The following is a 22676-nucleotide window of genomic DNA, read 5'->3' on the forward strand; positions in this document are numbered from 1 at the left end:
TTCAAGTTATAAAATTCCATTTTATTGTCAGAACTCAGCACACAAAACACTCACATTATCGCAAAAAAAAAAAAAAACATTGGTTGATAGATAACGGTAGTTCTCATATAACCGGAGATTCAAACCACATCAAAGCACAAACTTTAAAGGAATGTTTCCCCCAAAATCAAGAGATGGACGTTTATTTGAGTGAGGATCAAAAGAATATGTCTCATTGCAATTAATCACTGAGTCACATCTCAATGTAATCACTCATCCTGTGATAAGAAGAAGAGAAAGAACCTCAGACTGGAAGAGAGAAAAGTCCTAAACTTGGCTGTTAGAGACAGAACAGGACTTTAAAGAGAAGCTGCCCTCAGCACTTGGTATGACGACATGATGCGATTTGATTAGTGATCTCACACACTCAGTGTTTCCATCACACACACACACACACACACAATAAAAAATACCAGAAACAAATATGATTCCTTGTTTGCTTATCCAGTCGTTTGGAAAAAGAAATTTAGACGCAAAATCAATGACATGATTTTCCTGACATCCTCCGTACATAAAGCTCATCTTTAACGTCACTGAGAGGGAAGTTGTGTTTATTGATGACTGAAGTATTACATGACGATGCGATAGTTCTTCACGGATATGTTTTACATGAGTAGTGAGCCATGCACAGAAATGCAATCTCTTAGCAAGCATAGCAGGAATGGAAATTTTAAATATAGAGGCGTACAATTAAACAGAATATATAGATATGTATATATTTATATTCCCTCCCTTTTTTTTTATCCTTCTGTCCCAACACACATTATTTATTCAAACAATTCCTATCTACCAACAAAAAAGCATGTTAAAAGTGAATGATAGCTTAATAATTACCCACACACACATACACACCTACAGGGAAAAAAATAATAATAAATCACTCGCCCTAAAATACACAAATATTTGGATTTTTAAGTCAAGAGAAAAGGTTCTTACTAGCTCCCCACAAATCCCGTGGTTGTTTTCCGGAGGAGACGAAAATAGACTCTTACAGCTAAAAATAGATCTATTTTTAACCGTACAATAACATAACCCCTGCCCACCCCCACCCACCCTGTGATTTATATGAAAGATTTCTATCTGATCTACAAAATATAGCAATGCCCTTTTTTAAAAATAGTTCAGATTCTTTTACTATAACAGGACAGTTTTTTTCTTCTTCTTTCTTTCATTGAGATACATTCAGGATATCAGGATAGAGACAGAATAGTGCCTTTTGAGAAGAGCGACGGCTCAGTACCGGGTCTGGTACTCGTGGTGCCATCTGTTGAAGTCGTTGTAGAAGAGCACGATGCTTCCGGAGGCCATGCCGGTGATGATGCACCTTAGAGGAGCGAGGAGGGAACATCATGAGGTCTCGTTTCCCTACAAACTGTTTTAATTTGCTGTGAAGTTAAATTAGAGGCATTTCTAACGTAACATTTTGTTCAACACGGTACTCGTACTTGAAGTAAATAACTATACTCGCATTTCAGAAGGAAAACTGCTTCTTCTATTACATTAAAAATACTGCTTCCCTATCAAACAGAAATGTGTCCGGGCTACACGTTCGTTGTGTGTAGGTGTCGTTACCTTTGGTCATGTGACATGGTCATGGAGCGGATCCCTGCGTCACAGCCCGGGTAGGTGAACAGCTGTTTGAGGTCGTGGACCTGCCAGACAGATACTACACCTCCATCGCCGCCTGTCAGCAGATACTGGCCGTCCCTACTCAGATACATGGCCTGGCAAAGACGGAGAAGAACAAAAAAGATTTTTTTTTTATTTTTATTTTTTTACTTTTCATTGTGTTCACTCTTTGGTTTTGGGACGTTCCAATCATCACAGCTTTTACAGTAATATGTCAGATTAATGGTAATTTCTAGCCATGCAAGGTGCCACCTGCTCATCAGGATCATAGTTTTATAAAGTATATTGTACAATGAGAGTTGACTTTTGATCATCTATTACCCGTCCTTCAATAAAAACATGTTTTTAAACTAGCAGTAAAGCTATTCAACATGCATAAATAGTCTCTGAATAGGACTGGTGATCTGGGACCAGTTTGTCTCTCATGTCAAAGTAAAGCTCATACTGCGAGGTCATGTGATCCGACAAAAGATCCCGGGTCAGCGCCGCCATCCTTTGGGGCTTTCTGTACACAGACCCCGACTGGCTCCCCACAGTGAGGCCTCGGAGATTTACTCGTCTCATCTGCTTTTCCTGCAGACTGTAACAGCTGAATGGTCCCCCCGGGGCTCAGGCGTACACAAATCAAGTCTCGCGTTGGAGTCTATTATGGGCACGGCGCGTAGTGAAAGCTGAAACTGAAACAGTCGGGAGCATCAATCAGCGAGCAACCGTAGCCGATGAAATGACGAGGCAGAATGTGAGTTCTAAAAGGAGCGAATGACACTAATTTAGAGCTTTTCTCGTTTGTGGTTTTATGACAGCGACTTGGTCCGTCTCTCAGCTGTGGCCGCGCTGCAGTCAGCGAAAGACACTTTAATCATCGGCAGCATGTGCGTTGAATCAGCCCCTCTTTAAACGGAAAAGGGGAACTTGAACTTCAGATCTGAAGATGGAGCAAGTGATTTTCAGGATCTTGACTCGGTAAAGGAAGCATAAATAACCCCTTCACGACCAGAACACGGTGGATGAAAGTCAAGAGATTACAGACACAATTGGGCAAATGTTTTTGTATAAGAAGCCTTTGAGGAACTTCTTACCGCACTGTGAATTAAGTGAGCTCTGTTTCTCATCTCACACACACACACACACACACACACACACACACACACACACACACACACACACACACACACACACACACACACACACACACACACACACACACACACACACACACACACACACACACACACACACACACACACACACACACACACACACACACACACACACACACACACACACACACACACACACACACACACACACACACACACACACACACACACACGGGAGGCCTCGACAATCATTCCAGCCTAATTGCCACGTTAGATCTTCATCCAGAGATGCTGCAGACAGAGCGTGGCTGGTTTGATTCGTATGGGGTGGGTCTGTTTCGTGTGTCTACTAATTGTCTTGCGCATCAACAGTCAGAGATAATCGGGAATAACAAACAATATTGCTTGATTTAGCCAACACATGAAGACTGAAGTTTGGTGCGAACATTGGAACAAATTGTGATCCATTTTTTTTTTTAAACTGTACATTTAAAAGCAGCATTGATTAGAGTTTTTGGCCACCTGATGGCAGCAGAAGATAACACGTGCAACACTGACACATTATCACCGTTGTAATTGTTCTGGTGAACACATTCACACAACCAGCCAAAATAACATTCATTGGGAGTTTACTTTCAAGCGATAAATGTACCGGTAAGCCAAATATCACTCTCCTTTGAGCTCTGCTCTCAACCAACTCCTGCCTCTATTTGTTCTAATGCTTCACTGTGTTAGCTAGATGCTAACTTGGTCTGCTGTCTGATAGGAAAGTTGGGGGACGTAAAACTAAAACAATGAGCTGAAAGACACAAAACCGCACTGTAGCGCTGAGGGGAACTAAAGAATCCCCTTTACATTACACTCAGTCATTTAATCCTGTTAATATAAAAAAAATATATACTGGTGCAGCTTTACATTTGATTTAACCAGCAGACGCAATAACGTAAAAAGAAGAGCTCTTTACTAGTTACAGTGCTGTGTTATTGTACCCGTGTATCTACTAATGGAGTCCATGACCTCACTGGAGCTCAGCAGGAGGCAGGAGAGCTGGCAGACATGTCAGCCACGCCAGGTAGGAGGCTGCAGACAGACATTATAAATCAGTCCTTTGCCACTGGGCGGCCAAACAAGATGGCCGATGGCTCTGCGGGAGCTAAGATGTCTACCCGAGCTCGGATGACTAAAAAATGACTGCAGCAGAAACACGTGCACTTTCAATGCCCATATTTCCTACTTCTTTCAGGGGGAACAGTGGGTGGACTCTGAGGCAGGGGAAGGTAAAAAGTTGAATTTATGGTGCTGTTAATCCCCCCGTTACACGGACGACGGCAGTGAAAAAACTGCTGCAATGGTTACACTGCCTGAGTTATACTAGTACTTAAAAGACTGTAATCCATTCAGTATGGCTTCTGTCACTCGATTCTGCCATTAGACCAGGATGCCGACTGTTAGCCTGTCATCTCACCTCTGACTCAAGACCCTGAGAAATTTACAGAGCAAATATTCTCTCTCCTTCTCAGTCTTTCTAAGTGGATACTGCAGGCCAGGACAAACACTTATTTATCCTGGAGTCATACCGCGCTGAGGCTCAGAGGGCTGAGAAGATTGATTCTGGTATGTACGAGTGGACTAAATACTGTTCTCAAACCAGGAAGGGGGGGGGGGGGGGACGGGGGGGGGGGACGACTCTCACAGCCTCACTCCAAGATGTTAGGATTTTCCTAATGCCATCTGACATGGCTGGAATTTACAACAGCGGGAGAGAGCTGACAATGCCGCCAGTGGCCCACACTGTTCCCAAGCCACAGCTCCACTGCTTTAAACGGGGAAACTTTGGGAAATTCTACAAGCATCTAAAACCACCATTAGTTTCCCTTAAAGACACAATAAAGTATTCTCCAACCCTGAACACACAACTTGCTCTACGATTTCAATACGATCAATCAGCATTTGTCCGCGTGTGCTCATTAATCACGTCTTCTACGAGTTATATTCCTGGCTGTGTAGGAGCCGGGACACCGAGAGGTTTCTTAATAGGAAACAGGCGTGCGGCTGTCTGTCAGGGCGAGCTTACATTTCCCAGGCCAAACCGGAAACACAGGGTCGGGAAACCAAAGGCAGTAGCCGCTATCTTGTGTCACTCGAACCACGAGGGAGGAAATGTGGGAAACGGGGAATGTGTCGTCTTGTGCTGGAGGGTAGTTAATGGTGTTGGTGTCCAGAGCTGACCACTCCTCTCCGGAACGCTCTGCACCGCTGACGCCGACTCAATTTGACCCGACAACAGGGCTGTGGATCAAAAGGACCATTTCCTCTGCTGCATGCGTGTGAAAGGGAATAAAGAGGGAAGTGAAGCCGCAGTTTGCCCCGAGGCGTGCAGACCCTCACCTTTCCCAAATCTCAAACCAGAAGAAAGCCTTTAATCAGTGAGAGGACTTTCCACATTGACGTGCTGCAGGCGCACATGTGCAAGGGCACTTTCACATGCACGGCCACGCAGTTATTAAATATCCTCACCTTGATGCTGTCTTCCACCTCCATGTGTCCGAGCAGTTTGCCGTTGACACTGAAGTGACAGAACTGCCCCTTGTCGTAGTAGATCACACAGTGTCCCTCGGTGGAGGACTGGATGAGGCGAGGCCGCAGGCAGCCGTCCGGGCCCTCGAGGGTCCGCAGCAGGTCCCCATTCATGGAATGGATCAGACAAGGACCCTCTGGACCAACAGGAGACAACGTGATAACTCCAGTCAGGAAAGGGAGGGCTTTTTGTTGCGCAATATAAACATAAAATGTTGACAGATTATTAAAAAGACAGACAGAAAATCTCACCTTTGGAGCCACTGATGACAAGACCCAGCTCCGCACACACACTTGCGCTTGTCACTTCACAGTCATGGCCCGTTAGGATGGCCCGCGGTGTCGTGAACTCTGATAGAAAACACAAGCAAAACAGGTTTGTACATTACAGACATCAGCGTCACACAAAAAAGAAAAGAAGATATTACCACTTTTGGTCACCAGAGGCAGCAACATGCAAAATGAAATCATTGTGCTGTGTAATACTGTAGAATAACTTTGGCATTAGAAAATGAAGGCAGTGAATCAGGTTAAAAACAACATGAACAACCACATTAAAGCATAGACAAACAATAATATAACAACCACATTAAAGCATAGACAAACAATAATGTAACGCACTAAAAACAAACAGTCAAAAGATAATTAACAGTCGACAGGAAATGTGTTTTCCATCTTTATACGTGAATGTGGTGCAGTTCGTTGCGCAGACTTTAAGCCTGTTATCCTGCACACATACTTCTCTCCTCATTCACTCTCCCTTTCTAGCACTTGTCACCCTCCGCCTCTCCCTATCTTTAAAACCCTCTCCCCCTGACTGCCTTCACTGGATCCAGATGTTCCTGCACCACTCAGAGAGAGAGAGAGAGAGAGAGAGAGAGAGAGAGACACACACACACACACACACACAGAGAGAGAGAGAGAGAGAGAGAGAGGGAATGAGAGTAAGCTCTGTTTCAAGTTTGTGTGATTTTGTTTTGGTTTCAGCTGTCAGGGCGAGCGACAAAACAAATTTGCCTTTTACTTTTCAGTCCGTCTTCTCTTTCTGCGAGCACATGCATACATGGAGTTTACTGCCTCGTCATATTTAATACATTTTTGACTAATCTAGATTAATTCATTGCGGCCGGGCGCTGAATCCAAACATTTTGGTCATTGCGTTAAACTGGACGACAGCATGTACATAAATATAACTGGTGTAAAGAAGCAGTGTGTGTGTGTTTGTGTGTGTGTGTGTGTGCGCGCACATGTAACGACCAGTGAGGGTAGTCGGGCAGAAATCCTGAACTTGAGTGAAGAGTTCATTAGGTTTTAATGTCTCCAGGAGGGGGTCTTGACTTCAATGACCCCGTTTTCTTTGCAGTCACAAGTTTAGCCCAAAATGAGGAACACGGGGCAGTGACTGTCAGTACAGGATCACGTTTAAATGCTTTGCGCTGTGTCAACGGCGCCACAGCAATATAGTTTAGGTAAAATAGCTTCAAATATTGTTCATTTCATACGGTAAATGCCTGCGATATATACAAAGATTTTTGAGTAGTGTAATTTCTTTCCGACTCGGCCAAACTATTCAGAGTTTGTTAGCGCGGTCTCTCTCTTTAATTCAATTATATGACGTAAAACTCAATACAGGTTCACTAATAAGACGGATACGGAAAGCCACAGCTACTGTTAAACTTAATTAGATTAGGCAGAAAGCCTCTTTACAGACTGCTCACTGAGCCCTGTTGTGGAGGACTACAGTCTAAACTCTGGTCAGGTAGGAAGACCGCGTTTATGTTTCCTTTCGATGAAACACAAACAGTGACTAGAATATAATAAAATCAATGAATTGATTCTGATGGAAACACATATTCAGTATGCATGTTATTCAATAACTAGACAAAGTTAAAATACTGAATTGGAAATGAGTTTCAAAAATAACAGGTGGTTTACATCGTTTACATTTCCTACATTTTGCAAATACGTATCAGACCTCTAAACTCTGGTCCAGGTCGATCCACCCGGCCGGCAGCCTGAACATCTACATTTCATTTAGTTAACTGGCGAACACCCTCATCGTCACTGAACGCAAACGTATGACCTACAAGCCCGCGGATTAAAGCACGATGTTGGATTGTGCTCAGAATAGGTCAATAAAGCTGATATATTGGTGTATCAGTTAACCTTTCCAGCCTTTGCCTGCCATTTGGTTTGAATTAGCACCACATCTGATTACAATCTTATACCTGTATATGACCAACGCTGGCACACGGAGGAGGGTATCAGCTATCTAAACATGTGTGGACAAAGTGTGTGTGTGTGTGTGTGTGTGTGTGTGTGTAGTGGCTGGAATTAGCAAACAGTAACGCACAAAGTATTTGGTTATCCATTTGTCTAAAGGAGCAGATGTATTAGAATAGTAAAACAATGTTGTAAGTCTTTTAGTGTCAATGATTTAGTTTTATTCATTTAGGACATGTGTTACTCAAAAAGCTAAACCTCAATATACTCGACGGGGGGATAATGAGGATTTCACATTTGATACCGGATCCAGACTCAATCAAATGTCATTAAAACACAAACCTATAAGTTTGTGTCCATGTTTGATAATAAATGTAGATAAATGTTGTGCATCTGAGAATTTACACCAATAAGTAGATAATAATTCAGTTATTTTTAAAACAATCTTGATCATTTCACAGATAGAGCACATGTTAATCTTCCGGCTGTCCACTTCCTTTAAAACAACATAAATACAGTGTAACTTATAAATACTATACTATTACTAAACAGATGTCTCATTGAACTGGTTTCCCCTCCGTGGCCTGCAGATGGCACTGGTGTCTGTGGAATCTCTGGTGCCGTGCACAACGACAACAACAACAACAACATCTGTCTGCAGCAGGAACCGGGTGTGCACGGGGCAACGTGTACATGTGCACATCAGCCATTCAGAGGCATTTGAGTCGAGCTTATGAGGTGTGTGGGATGTTCACGGGGCATTATGCATGAGAAGGAAGGTGTGCGTATGCATGCGCCCTCATGCCTGTGCATGTGGAGACTTTAGCTTGAAAGTGTTTCTTTTTTTGGAAAAGGAATAAAGCAAAGTGGTCCGTCTATGTATTTTGTGAGCGTGTGAGAGTGTGTGTGTGTGTGTGTGCACAGAGTAAAGCTTCATGTCTGGGAGAGCCTCCTGCGGTCTCGGGCAATGAAGCATCACATTGTGGTGGTGAGGGGATGACGACTGCTTTGTCTGCTCCAGACAGAGTGGGAACTGCACAGAGCCGACTGAGGTTCTACCGAAACAATCGTGCTTAAAAGAGCACGTACAGCGCATGTGTCGGCGTGTACACACAGAAACCCCTTTGTTCAGGTAACGATTTCATCAAGCAATTAAATCTATTCTTCTAAAATACGAGTTTGATTGTTAAACCCGGAGACTCGAATTGCAGTACAGATATCCCGATTTGTGTCAGTTAATCTAAATCCTCATGTCTATGATCTATGCATAAGGGAGTGCACGTTATCTGCTTTGAGGAGGGTTGAAAGTGTTGCTGAAGCGTCCGCTAATAGAACAACATTTACATGGCACATCCTTCATTTAAAGTGCCCCCACTTTGTTGTCATTCCTGTTACGTTCTGATCAAAAAGAGAAAAAAGGACAGCAGAAAATAAAATATGGTGTTCATTTTTTTTTTTTTACTCATAAAAGTATTTATCCTTCCTTTGAAAATTCCTGCGGATCAAACTTGGATGAAGAAAATATTTTCCTTGATCCCAACGTCCCACATCAATGTAAATGAGGTAAGTGACAAACAATCTACGCCGTCTCCAAAATCAAAAACCAATGTGGCTCATTAACCAAATCACAATTAGTCATAAATTTCAGTCGATTTGTAATGGATCACTTAACAACATGTAGGCCAATCTAAGCTGACCAAATTAGCACAGAGCCGACCGAGGGCTGAGCAATGTGTGTGTGATGCTTTGATCATGGCTAATGCCATATGTTATGGTAACGTAAGAGAGGCCCATGACATTTTTCACTTTTATCGACTAGCGTGACCCCGTGGCCCTCGGATGGTGGTGAACTTTCATGTGCTGGGGGACGACCCCCAACGTCACATTTAACGTCTCTAAGTGGCCCACACTTTCACTCACATTAAAGACAGATTCTCAAACACACACACACACACGCACACGCACACGATCTGGTCTCACAGAAACCTCACACACACACAATCTCAAACACATTATCGAAAGCTGTTCCCGCTGCAACAGCGCTGCGAAATCCAATCTGTATGCAGGAGGCCTGGCCTGGTCAGACGAAACTAGTTGTTACTTTACAGAGGGAGGCCGTAAATCACACAGTCACAACTGTCTGGGAAAGAGAGCACTCAGAGAATACCCGTGTGTGTGTGTGTATGTGTGTGTGTAGGTGCGCTCACACATCGGGCAGGTCTGCCTGTGTACTTACTGCCTGGAGTCTCTCCAATGCTGTTGTGCTTTCCGTTCCAGTACCACAGCAGCAGGGTGGCATCTCTGGAGCCTGACAGCACGTAGCAGTCCCCTCCGATGTAGGACTCGGAGCGAGCCAGACACGTCACCACGTCACGATGCCCAAACACTATCTGAGTCAGTTTGCCTGCAGGAAGCACACACATATACGGACAATAATCAGTATTCATTCATCCGTTAACAAGAGCGGAATGCTGTATTTATAAATCGACAACAACATTTGATCATCATAAGAGTCGGTTGTCCTGAAAGCACAGAGTGTGAATTTATTGCTGGTTCTTTGAAAGCCATGTGTTTGTTGTTCATCTGACTGCCTGGCTGGTAGTTCAACAAGATCCACACAAGATCAGACATCGACTAATTCCCAGACAAGAATAAATATTTTGTTCCAACTCCTTGCGTATGAGCGTGTGTGTGTGTGTGTGTGTGTGTGTGTGTGTGTGTGTGCCTGTGTAAATGCAGTGCGCTTCATGTGTATATGTAAAGAGGCTAATTGTTGTCAGATTTCCAGACCACAGCTCCACCGTCGAGCTGTCTAAAACTCATTACGCTCCTCATAATGTGACCTCTGCAGTCAAACAGTGGATAGTTTGCAACACATGACATTTCAGAGTGTCAAAATCACTGTCCATCGCATAATTAAGCTGCATCTCACCACAAAAGATGAGTGTTGTTATGAAGGTGGGCGGGTCACTGACTCAACTTCCAAAGAAGAACAGAGACATCAAAGACGTAAAATGTTTGACATCTTTATAAACAGTGAAAATAAGTAATGATGGCTGCAGCAATAATGGCTACCATGCAGTTCATATTGAACACACACTCAAAGCAACACGCATGTGCACGCACACAGACAGATTCAATTGAATGCGTGTGCATGCAGGCTATGTGTTTTGTGCACGTGTACCAATCAAGTCTTGTAATTGATAAAATCCCTCAGTTCTTTAACCTGGGGGCTTTAGGGACCTCGCTGGCAGCTGTTGAGCGTGTGCGATTAAAATGTGTTCACGTTCCAGTCACACACCTCGGTGGCAGTCGCAAAATAGAGCCATCTCTGTGCTCCCATCCCTCTTTCCCTCCCTCCCTCTATTGAAGACAGGGAGGCCCCGGCCTACAGAAATGTAATCGAAGTCTGTTGTAGAGATGCGTGTACGATTCTGAATGGGGTACCGAGGAGAAGCGGGGCACACAGATGACGCTTCAGACAGTTTCATTTAGGACCCCTGACCTGATGGCGCCTGTGTGGGTAAAAATGTCTGCATTGCCTGTGTGCTCGCGAGTATTTGAGCAAGTCAGTGGTCTCTAAGCAAAATAAAGCCACTGTGAGAGACTGTGTGTGGATTACTTGCAAACACACAGGCAATGATCATATATATTGTAGGGTATACTGAGGTAAGCATTATTTATGCAATAGATTTTCAGTTCTAACATACTAGAAGAAATGACTGAACTCTACTAAACCAAAACAACTGAAAACAGAGTTTTGTGCTAATAAAAATATGTTAAAGAAGTGATGCAGGCCAGATATTAAGATTTTAAGCTGCATTTACCAATTGACAATAAACATGCCCTGAACTGGCAAAAATAAGGAGAGAATAAAGAGAGCGTTACGTTTATAGCAATCCCACTGGTACAGCTGGCCTATAATGCAGCTCAATAAACAGAGCACACTATCTGGGTCACGGCAAACAGCTGAGACTGTTGTTTTACAGTATTGAGGATCTTTAGTCTACTAGAGGCTGCAATGTTCATTGCACTCATCACGAGACAAAATTAAAAACACACAAATGCCTTTTTGTCTTTGTTAGAGCCTCACTAGTAGTGGAGCTAAACAAGTTCGTCCTGAGGATGGTGCTAGAGGAAAGGCGATGGGGTGGAATAACATTCAGAGTTTTATCCACTCAAAAGATTGAATGTGTTCATAAAATTCATGGCAGCATTTTGCTTGGGAGACATTTTATGTTCAGAATTGATATTTTGGCTTGCGGATAAAGAGGAAAGCTCATGAAGAGTCCAAATGAGAGTTCATCCTCTGGGTGAAAGACATGTTGACATCAGTGTAAGAACTACATTTGACAAAAATACACCCTAAAGTGGCTCATGCCATTCTGTGCCAGAGACCATGCAGCGAGTTAGAATTGTTCAGTTCAATTTATTATTTTTACTTCATGAGCTTGATGTTGAGGCTGTATTTAAATTGCATGTATTTATTTTATTATAGGTTTTGTTTCTCTGCTGTAAGACACACACACACTGAAGCAAAGATCTCATGCCAAGAGTTTGGTGGCAGAGAAAATGTGCATGACTCCATATACGGTTTACCCAAATGATACAGTGATGTATGGTTAACATGGTATCCTTATTTTGACAACGTCATATATGAAGTAACAAACGTACAGCATGTCAATATCCGTCTAGGCTAATACATACATGATGTGGCCTCTTATGAATACCAAACAGGGTTGTGACCCTGGCGATATGAGGGGCTGCGGGGGAGAAGTGCACCATGAATATACAATACCTGAGTCAGTTGAGTAAACTCGGAAGCTCTTGTCCCAGAAACCGCACAGAAGGATGAAGCGGTTGTCGGCTGTGATGGCGAAACACTGCGAGCTGATCTGAATGCTCTGATCGAGCAGGTCTGAGATCTGCCGACGATGACCGCCCACGTTATTGGCTGGAGAGGAAAAAACACAATAAGAAAATGACACGTTGGAACTATTCAGATGCACACGGAAATATTCAAATCTATGATCCAGTTAACCGTTTACATATATCAGCTATAAGAGCTCACACTCCAATGCTTCGCCATATAAGTTTCAGCGAACCGTGCAAAGAAGATTTGTGAGAGAATACATAAAACATCCCGGATGTCACATTTACGGGACTTCACATTTTCCATGAGAGTCAAACAGTAATGATAGAGGGAGCACAGCACAGCACTCAAGTCAGAACACACACTGTAAATTCATTGCGGTTGTGTAATTTAGGCCATGGTTGGTTAGAAAGCTAATTTATTGACATTCTCTCTTCCGTAAGTGGTATCTTTCTTCTTTTTTTTCCCCCGAGAGAAAGTAATGACCATTGTGAAGTATTTCTCATTTGTGGGGTCGTAAGCACTGGGGAACAGGTGTCGGAGAAGATTGTGGAGCACGGAAACTGAGAAAGTCCAGCATAGCTGCTGCAACCAATATTTCAACCCATTTTTAACAATTCCCAAAGCCACCGGCGGCTCAGCACTCATCCTCAATTTACAGTGTTTAGCTCAGACTCCTCCTGGAATGCAAACAGTGTAAATATATTACTGACAAGCACAAAAATCCCCTCTACCTCCCCCGAAAAACACACACGCGCATTATTTATGCTTTAGTGTTAGAAACGTTGACAAAGTATGAGATGGGGAAAAAAACAACAATGTCAAAGAAAATATTACAGATTTATTGGATAAAATTAGCCTGAAAAATGTACTTTCAAGGGCAGATCACACACACACACACAGTCACACACACACTCATCAAACACAGAGCTCTCATCAAAACATGCAGTATAAATACTGATGCACAAAGATTTATTTTATTCTGCCTGTACAGAGGGGGAAGCAAAGGAAACACATTCTCCACGTGCAAGTAAAGCTGAATGTGTTAAGAAATTGAGAATAAACTCTGGTTATTTTCAGTAATCAAGTGTTTGGGAGAAGAAAAGAAAAAAAAACATGTGTAAATGCTCTGGTGAGACTAAGAGTGACCACAACAGTCACTGAGAAAGAACAGCCCCCCCTCCCCCCCATAGATGTGCGTGAGGCTGCAGCACAGCGACGGAGGAGGAGCCGATAGAAGTGGCTCGTCTTCTCCCTGCTCCACCAGTGCATCCCATACATCACTGCAGCTCGGCTCTCTTCTCCCGCTCATCAACAAGTCGTGAAGGATGAGAGGCGCCCATATTGTCCTGACAGCCGTCCGCCATGCATTCTCAATCACACATTATTACCACATTCATATTCATTTCCATTGACACGCGTCCTTTCCCTCCGCTCAAATTAAACCAAAGAGGATGCAGAGAGGGAGGGAAGGGACGATGGAGAGGGAGAAAGAGGGGGAGTTGATGATGAAATGCCGGCCTAGGCCACAGCTCATTGCATTCCAATTTGCATGCAAATGGTTTAGTGTGAGAGCAGGGCCTATATCACGAGGAGTGAACTGGGGCAGAGGCTGAGAAACAACTCTAATCTACTGTCCAGGGACACGCCGCCGCGGACTGCCATGAGTCACCAAGATGCCAGCACGATTCATACACAAATGCGCACAATTTTTTTTATTTCATGCATATATAGGCTCACACTATGTAAAGAATATGCATGTGTGTGGACTCGTCTACAGTCATCAATGACAGCATACCTATCAGAGGGTCAATTTCCACAGGAAGTTGGTACTGCTGGTCCTGCACCGTTGAGCTCTGATGACCTGACAAGAAGAAGACAGATTGGATTAATATTGTAATCATGTGGCCTTGTGAAGTAGATGCGGGCTTTCAGTTCATTATAAACCACACAGGAAATTATAACCATAAAGTTCTCCTGCAAATTAGACATCAATTATGTCAAAGAGCTACCAAGGCCACAGAGAACATAACTGTTTATGCTACCGGCGCGCTACAATATGATTACTTTGGTCAACCTAATGTCTTTAAACAGATATATCTGCATATGAATACAGAATCCGGAGGCAATGGAAGTGTTCTGGTTTCCGTTTGTCGTTTGTGTAGCATCGACCAATCATGTTTGAGCGTGCTTTGGTTGCGTGCAGGTAGAGAGTCCACGTTGAGAGCAAAACAAGCGGAACGCTAAAATGGTTTGTTGCATACAATAATAATGGTCACACTTTCACAAAAAATAAAATGTGAATAATGTCTGCCGACATGCTCATGAACAAATTGCCATGTTTATTGCGGGCATGCTTCCTGATGAGAAACATTTACAATGTGAACATCTTAACATTTTTGTATTTCTTATCTGCTATAAAAGCCACAGGAAGACATGCAATTAATGAACCGCTTCTGACCAGCACACATCTTGTTTATTACGCCAGCTCACTAAACCAATTAGGTGAATCAGCCTGGTCTTTGGTGCACATGGATGAGGTTGAATTCTATCGAAAACCGATCAGTCTTCATCCTCACAAATTCAGAGATATCAAAAGTAATGTTTCTTTCAAGGGCCGGCTGGACGCTGAGTAAATAAGGTTTTGCGAAGTGAGAGGCTGATGTATGGAGGTGGACGTGGGACCTAATGCCGGCTGCTGCATGTGTCACATTTGATACCGCTATCCAGTAGACACAGTCAACTGTCTCCCAAATCAACGTCCATCCAATCGAGACAAGACCGGTCAATTCTTGACTCGCGGAAATTAGACAGATCATAGAGAGGCGAGAGACGAACGGAGGAAATGTGATACGGATTCTGTGGGAGCCAAAAGACTGTTCTGACCTACCCGAAAACACCCTTGAGGTTAATTTGCTGCAGAGCCACAGAGGCATACAATCATTCAATTAAACGCGTGTACACAAATCTCTCACCAGTCAGGCCGTGCCACTTGTTGACGGCAAAGATGCGGTTGGCGGTGACGGTGATGATCGCAGGTGACGTTAGACCTGGCTGAGTGTTGGCCGCGACGTGGGTCACGGGGGAGTTGGACGGGAACTTCAGCACCATGATAACATCCTGCTGCATCTGCTCCGTAAACATCAGCGGGGTCTGCAGGAGAAGATACTGTTCAGGCCCCCGGGACGGACAAACGGACGTCGGTGGAAGGGGGGGGGGGGGGGGGGGGGGGGGCGAGAAATGGAGCGGCAGACAAATGGCAAAACAGAACGACAAGAGAAGCGGTTGCAGACGGTGTTAGCGAGGGGAAAAAACAGAGGGAGAGGGAGGGAAAAGAAGGACAGAGAGAAAGTTAGGAAGCTTCGGCAGGATAGCAGCAAGCAGAAATCGAGTAGTATCGGTTGAAAAAGAAAAGTTAGGTAAAAAACCTGAAGGGCCTTTGTGAATCAGTGATGGAATGGAAAGAATCTCAATGCGTTTCAACGAAAATATATATTTGTTAAGTGTTACAAAAGACACGGCACTCACTTAAATTCCCCTTTAACTCGTGCTAAATGACGTATGCTCAAGTTTTCACACTAAAAGCCTGTTTACACCTTAAAGAGGAACGTGTGTGCTCACCTGTATTCTGAGGTTAAGTCATGTACCTACAAGCACGGCTTGGAAGCCAATAGCGGTTCAATATTCAACACAAAACCATGTGACAAGCCTCCAGGGCACCGAGAATGGACTTCTCTGTGCACTAGAAGACATTCTTGTGAAATTAAAAACATTTGCATTTACATAGGTTCCTTTTTTTGTTTTCTTCTTTCTTTCAGTAAATGTGATTTATAGTAATTTGACCAGGTAATTGAACTTTGTGGAAAGAAACAGACACAATCTATTATTTTTATGTCCTAAACGTGTCTGCAGGGGATCTCACTAAGTACATACACAGGTGATTATTATTGACTGTTTTTGCTGACCAAACATACAAGCCCCAGAATAATTTAACTCACAAAGATATAAAACAGAAAATGAGTCAATTCTTGCTAAACGAGCCAAACGATTAACCAATTATCAAACTTTTGTTGATACATTTTGTGCCAGCTGACTAATGTAAAATTTAAATAATCATTTCAGCTCAAAGTATAAAATATGTATGAATGAAATTTGCATTAGATGAAAACGTGTTACTTGTAAAATATACAGCAGGAGAAACTGACTACAATGCAGTCACAAGTAAAAAGTAATTTCATTGACCTATCAGACAGTTAGACAGGAGCTCATATAGAGACATTTACAAAGTGTTTGTGCCGAGCAGCTCCAACACAGAGCCATCTCCCTCCTTGCGTGTAAAGAAGAGGAACATCAGTGTTAACACCGGGAACAGACCTGAGTAAATCCGGTGTGTCTGACAGCTAACCAGATGCACTGACAGTATCATTACCACTAGCATGGGCAGATGCCGACACTGACAACACACTCGCACGAGTGAGAGAAAGTAGAGAGCAGGAACATGCAAAAGAGAACAGGGCGTCTTGATAGAATATGGGACGGGTGGGGAGGCTTAGTAATGTGTCGGAATAATGGCGTCGGAATATTGTGTTTGAAAAAAACAAACATGCGGTGGAGTAAAAATTAAATAAATGCATTTAATAGGAATTTGGGAATGAGTGAGGCGGGTTCAAAGCCATAGTCAAAGTTTGTGTCTGTGTGCGCTGGGTGGTGGTCTACAGCCGCCTGTCAGCGCCACAGGGACACCACACTAATAGGGACTCATGGGGCCTTGGCCCATCACAAGCAGGCACACTGACTGCACTCCTTGGCCCTTAAAAAGCTGTCACTTCACTGTGGCCGTTCATTGCTCTCCTTCGCTGATCTCCACTGCTTCTAGCTCAGGTAGAAAAATCTGGCCCAGACCCAGGTTTCCAGCTCAAAGCTGTGCCTTTTCCCCTGCGTACCTCTCACTAAACACACATGCACACAAATGCTTGTGATCTTTTCCTTTCACACACACCTCTCTAATGATGAGAGAGGAGATGCTTTCAAACCCCGGGACTTTATTTTCCCACAGTAGTGGATGGATAAAGAGAAAAGTAGGAGGTAAATGCAGGATGAAAAGAGTGAGTCAAAAATTAAGAAGAAGAGTTGTATGAAGCAAAGCAGAGTTCTTATAGCAGAGCACACCAGAAGTCAGAGAGACCATTAAACAGGCAGCACAAAGGTCGATACTGTAGCTCAGTTAGCGACTGACCCATATCATATTTTAGTATTTTCAGACTGAAGGATTACAGGTATAGTGGTTTGTGTGTGTTTCTTAGAGTCTCTGTTTGCATGGACTGGATGTGCCACACTCACCACTTGCATGGCTGAGCTTCTGGGTGGGTGGGGTTCGATGAGCAACTGGCAGGGGGTCTGTCCAAAACTCCTAATTTGAGACTCCACAGCCTAGAGGGGAAAAAGAGAGGGAGAGGAAGGAATGGCAAACAAAATGACAGGAGAGTGAAAGAAAACAGAAAAGGGAGTCATTATTGCATCGTTGTGCCTCGGAATTTAAAAGCCTAACACAAGTTGCATAATCTAACAAATCATACAAGGAGTGGGCAATTCAGAGGAAGATTTCTATCACTTCAACATTGCTAGATAATGTGAAATTGTACATTTATGGTAATAATACGGTGTCTTTTTGGAGAATCAAGATATTTAAATTCCTGAAAAACTAATGTGCTACATTACTGATGAAAAACTTGTGTTCGTGTTCATGTGCACACACACACACACACACACACACGCACACACACACACACACACAAACACACACGCACGCACGCACGCCGGGCCAGGCGGGCCAGTAGGCCGGTTAGGTGGTGTTAATGAAGAGGTATAGGACCATAAATGTCAGAGCCGACGCCGGCCGGGCAGCCTCTGGACATCATCACACAGCTCACTGTCAGGCCAACTAGCACAGGATGGAACAGCAGTGTGTAGATGCACAGGCCTGCTCCAATGTATTCCAATACACTATTATCATCCAGGATTGCAACCAATTGTTTTCATTATCGAATAATCCGTTAATAACTATTTTAATTATTGGTTTATAATAATTTTAAAAAGAACCAACAGTCCAAAACCCAATGGTATCAAGTTTACGATGACATCAATTAAATAAATTAATTAAAAGAAAAAGGTAATCTGGAAAATTCTTGCATGGGCAAAATATCATTATAAAAAAAGAAGAGAAAAACACAGAAAACAAAAGAATACAAGTGCCTTTGGGAATTTGTATAACTGTATAAATAGAGTCCAAAAAAAATATATATATTTTTTTTATAAATGGAACAGTCAGAGAGAAAATGGTAAACACAAAATGATGACAGACCCGTCAGTATGTTGGTGTGCACTTTGACTGGCTGTGTGGGAGTGACAGCTTGTGTGTGTGTGTAGGCTGAGACGTTTGAGCCTGACTTGGCGAGGCCTGTGAGAATGAGCTCATGGTGGAGGCCTGCATATGGTATTTCCATGAGAAAAAGGTTGGGAAGTTAGTCTGCTCATACCCATTGTCTGAAACTAACCAGAGACCAGAGAGAGGCGCAGAGAGGGAGCGACCTCAACTGTCTACTACTGCTAAGAATCAAGCAATAAAGAATTATTATACATCACAGACACAAATACTTTACAGCCAATACTCTAATTTTTCAAACTTTATGGACCTTTTCTGCACTCTGCTAGGTTTGCTTCTTGCTTTCCCTTCCTTTACCTTAAATAATCTATTTGTCTTTTTGAGCATAATAACATGCTCAAATCCTTCTGCGTATGAAATGCTATAAATTAACTGCTGCTTTCATAACACGTGATAATTACTCTCAACTGAGAGGGAGGATAAAAACAGAAAAAGGACAAGGTGTGCATCTCATGCATTGGTATCGGGAAAAAAAAAAAATCTAAAATAAAAAAACTGAACTGCAAAAACAAGAGTTAAGTTAATTAAGTCTGCCTCAACAGATTGAACACTTTTAGAAGAGCTATTAAAATGGTGTCTGTGGTTCTCTGTTAAAGCCCAAACTATACCCACTGAATGTTGACCTCCACACATGCATGTGTGCAAGCATACTAGTTCTGACAGATGATCCAGGGTATATTTACCGAGATGAAAATGTTTTTAAATAAAGGCCGCTCTGTTCATGTATTGATATCAAAAGATCAACTCTGCACATGACCTCATTACCGATCGCGACAGAGAATCTTAACATTTTACATCTCATCCAGTTGTAGCCTGTTAGTGAGAGGACATCAGTGCATCACTCAAGGTCAAAGTGCCTCCCCTCTCCTCCGTCTACAGAGTGGAGAATTTTGCTTAAGCTAATGTGAGGAAGAGACTCCGCAAGCCACTCAACCCATCTTCATTAAGTTCAGCTCTGACATTTATGAGGCTGCGGTACGTCGGAAAGTGGCCAAGTCTAGGTCGGCATGTCCTATCCCTAGATGCCAAAGCAATGCTCAGGTGATTATATGGGGGGCCATCCACAAGGCCAATCTCTTTTAGGGGCGCTGGCCCGTGTCTGATGAAGGTTTTCTATATTCTATACATTTAAATGGCTGCGACGCCCTCGGCTCAGATGTCCCAAACTGCCCTTTGATTTACTCAGCCACTTGACAAGATGGATCTCCATGTAAACCATGCCGCCGTTATGCAAAACGACTCCGCAACATCCACTTTGAATACAATACAAAGACTAAGTGCAATGGCCTTGTGTTGTTGACTAGCAGCGTTGGGGCGGGATACTTTGTATCACTTTAAGAAATGTGAAGGAAATATATTGAATGCATTAAAGGACACATTCTCTAAAAGATAATAAACCAGTGTGCCTTGTGTTTGGCGAGTGTCAACACAGGTTCACGCGTGTGGCTATATTTCCCGTCTTCTGACGAATTACGCAAACGCTGGACAATTTAGACGGGGCTCTGTGCTTCGTCGCTGGAGTGAGTGGCTGTGGGTTTTTCCGTAATCACATGTGAAAGAGGGGAAGCCCTGTACAACGATGAGAAGGCAACACAGGATGTGTTTCTCTTTATACACTGAGAGGCAACACAGATGTGTGTGCATGCCATGCACACTGGTGCACTTACGTACACATGAATGCATCTGCAGACACACAGCAGTGGTCTAAGAGAGGGGGTGGGGGGTGGTGGGGGGTTGACTTGCGGCGGAGGCAGAACAGGAAGTAATCATGGTTTTTGAAAAACACAGCAGTGGTCTCAACAACATTCCCAAATCTGTGCCGAGATATTCCAAACTCTCTCCCAGAACAGATTTGTACACACAACCGAGTGCATTTATGCTGATGAGCGCGGATAAATATACAAAAGGTATACACATGCCAATGGATGGATGTATACATACACGTGCATGTACAAACATATCAAGGTATGATCTATACAAAGTGTATGTGTGTGTGTATGAGGTTGGGTGGAGGAGGTTGGCAGTTAGAGACTGCCAAACAGCGTGGCAGGAATACAGAACTCCCCAATCTGCTACCTTCTCTGATCCAGAAACGCACAAACACACACACACACACACAAACGCGTGCCTGTTACCCATCCCCCTGACAATGAACAGCCCCGGGGGCCTGTCCGATTGCAGCCTAGCCCGGCCCAGACCACAGCTCCGGCTGAAACCGTTGTCACTCAGTAATGGCAGACTCTGGGGAAACTTTCTGACCCAAAGCTGCCGGAGCCCTCAGCCACCCCGAACGCCCCCGGCCATGACGAGGCCCAGGCCCGGGCCTCTGTTTCCACCTTCTGCACAGACAGGGCGTGCTTCCTTCTGTACACACACGGTTGAAGGAGAGCCTTGGCTTAGCTGACAGGGATCACACGGCTTTGGTTTATTTAACTAATTAGAGCGCTCAGGTTTGGAAAGGTGAATGCAGAGCAGATTGGACTCCGCATCAGAGTGGGAGGAGAAAACAACAAAGTCTCTTTTTTCATCTTTAGGGAGTGGAACACACTTTGCTGCTTTATTCATATTTTACACATACGTATGCTGAAGATATTAAATGTGTTAAATATGGCATGTATATTATTTTAAAACATTAATTTGATTTTTTATAAATTATATATATATATTTATTGGGACAATTAATGTAAACAAACAGCAACAAAATTGAAAACTGCTTATTTGGGATTATACATTTTACAATAAAAACACTAATGGAGAGCACCATCTTATTTACGCTTACCTAGTTAATTTACTATAAAGAGAGATTTTAAATTATTTATTGATCATAAAATGCTGAGCAAAACTAAAGAGCATATACTCAGAAGTATTCATATCTAAAATCTTCTTTCCTACAGTCATAAGCAGAAGGGGTTATTTTAATAGCATTCAAATCGCATGCACCTGCCTCGGATGGCATCCTTTTTGTGTGTGGCTGTATCCATCCCATCGTGCCTGGAACAGCTCATCAGAAATAGTGGGTCAACTTGTGATCCAATTTTATCATCCAATTTTTGCCTCGGTGTGTCAACCAGAATAATGGGCTGCAAGTGTAAATGACCAGAGCACACTGGTAATGAATCTGCATGTGCGCGTGTGGCTAAAGGCCAAAGCACATCTGGATGGGAATTAGGGTGAATGGGGTGATAAATCAATGATCTACCCCTGGTGTCCGTGATGCTGCAGTCACTGAGCATGAAGGGCAGCAGAACAGTGGAGGCAAAAGGCTGCTCAGCCGCTTCATATACTCTGAACTCATCTCCATTTAGAGCTTAATGCTATGAGGACCTCTGCTTAAAGGACAAATCTGTTTTATTATGGCTTGCTTTTATTCCATCATTCCTATTGGTAGGGCAAAGAAACACGAGCAGTGGGACAATCCTACCCCGGTTCGATACGTTCAGTTTCACTTTTTTGATAATAAATTGATTGAGAGAGCAATGTCAGTGCGTTTCCAGATCTCAGCAGTTACTTTGGTGCGTGGACTGTTTCCATTGCCAGTTGAAGTGATGGCCAAAACTGGAAAAACAAGAAACAAGTTGTAATGATCTGGAATTATCCTTCAGGAGAAACCCTTTATAGAGACCAGCGACTATGCTCTGTACAACTAGAACGTGTGCTATGTTGGCAATACAACCTAGACGTCAAAGAGGCTGATGGGAGCAGAGTCAATTGGCCTGCTGCTGGCGAGCTGCCTCTCGCAGCAGATTGGTGAAGTTGTCAGGCCGCTGTTTGGCTGTGGGCGAGCTAGCTTTGT

The 22676-nt window shown here is 43.3% G+C and overlaps 1 protein-coding gene across 2 annotated transcripts in view; it reads right to left on the bottom strand.

Moving 5' to 3' along the window:
• Positions 1 to 22676, bottom strand: part of lrba (LPS responsive beige-like anchor protein) — a 173687-nt gene continuing 151011 nt past the window's right edge. For both annotated transcript variants that reach the window (XM_034539608.1, XM_034539599.1), the window contains exons 48-56: positions 17782 to 17871; positions 15417 to 15594; positions 14240 to 14305; positions 12367 to 12522; positions 9805 to 9972; positions 5598 to 5696; positions 5286 to 5482; positions 1612 to 1763; positions 1 to 1363 (exon numbers count right to left, since the gene is read on the bottom strand). In XM_034539608.1, the coding sequence (XP_034395499.1) occupies positions 1273 to 1363; positions 1612 to 1763; positions 5286 to 5482; positions 5598 to 5696; positions 9805 to 9972; positions 12367 to 12522; positions 14240 to 14305; positions 15417 to 15594; positions 17782 to 17871 (1197 nt within the window). In that variant the 3' untranslated portion in view covers positions 1 to 1272. The remainder of the gene's footprint in view (positions 1364 to 1611; positions 1764 to 5285; positions 5483 to 5597; positions 5697 to 9804; positions 9973 to 12366; positions 12523 to 14239; positions 14306 to 15416; positions 15595 to 17781; positions 17872 to 22676) is intronic.

This window comes from Cyclopterus lumpus, chromosome 1 (assembly GCF_009769545.1).
Source record: "Cyclopterus lumpus isolate fCycLum1 chromosome 1, fCycLum1.pri, whole genome shotgun sequence".
Lineage (NCBI taxonomy): Eukaryota > Metazoa > Chordata > Actinopteri > Perciformes > Cyclopteridae > Cyclopterus > Cyclopterus lumpus.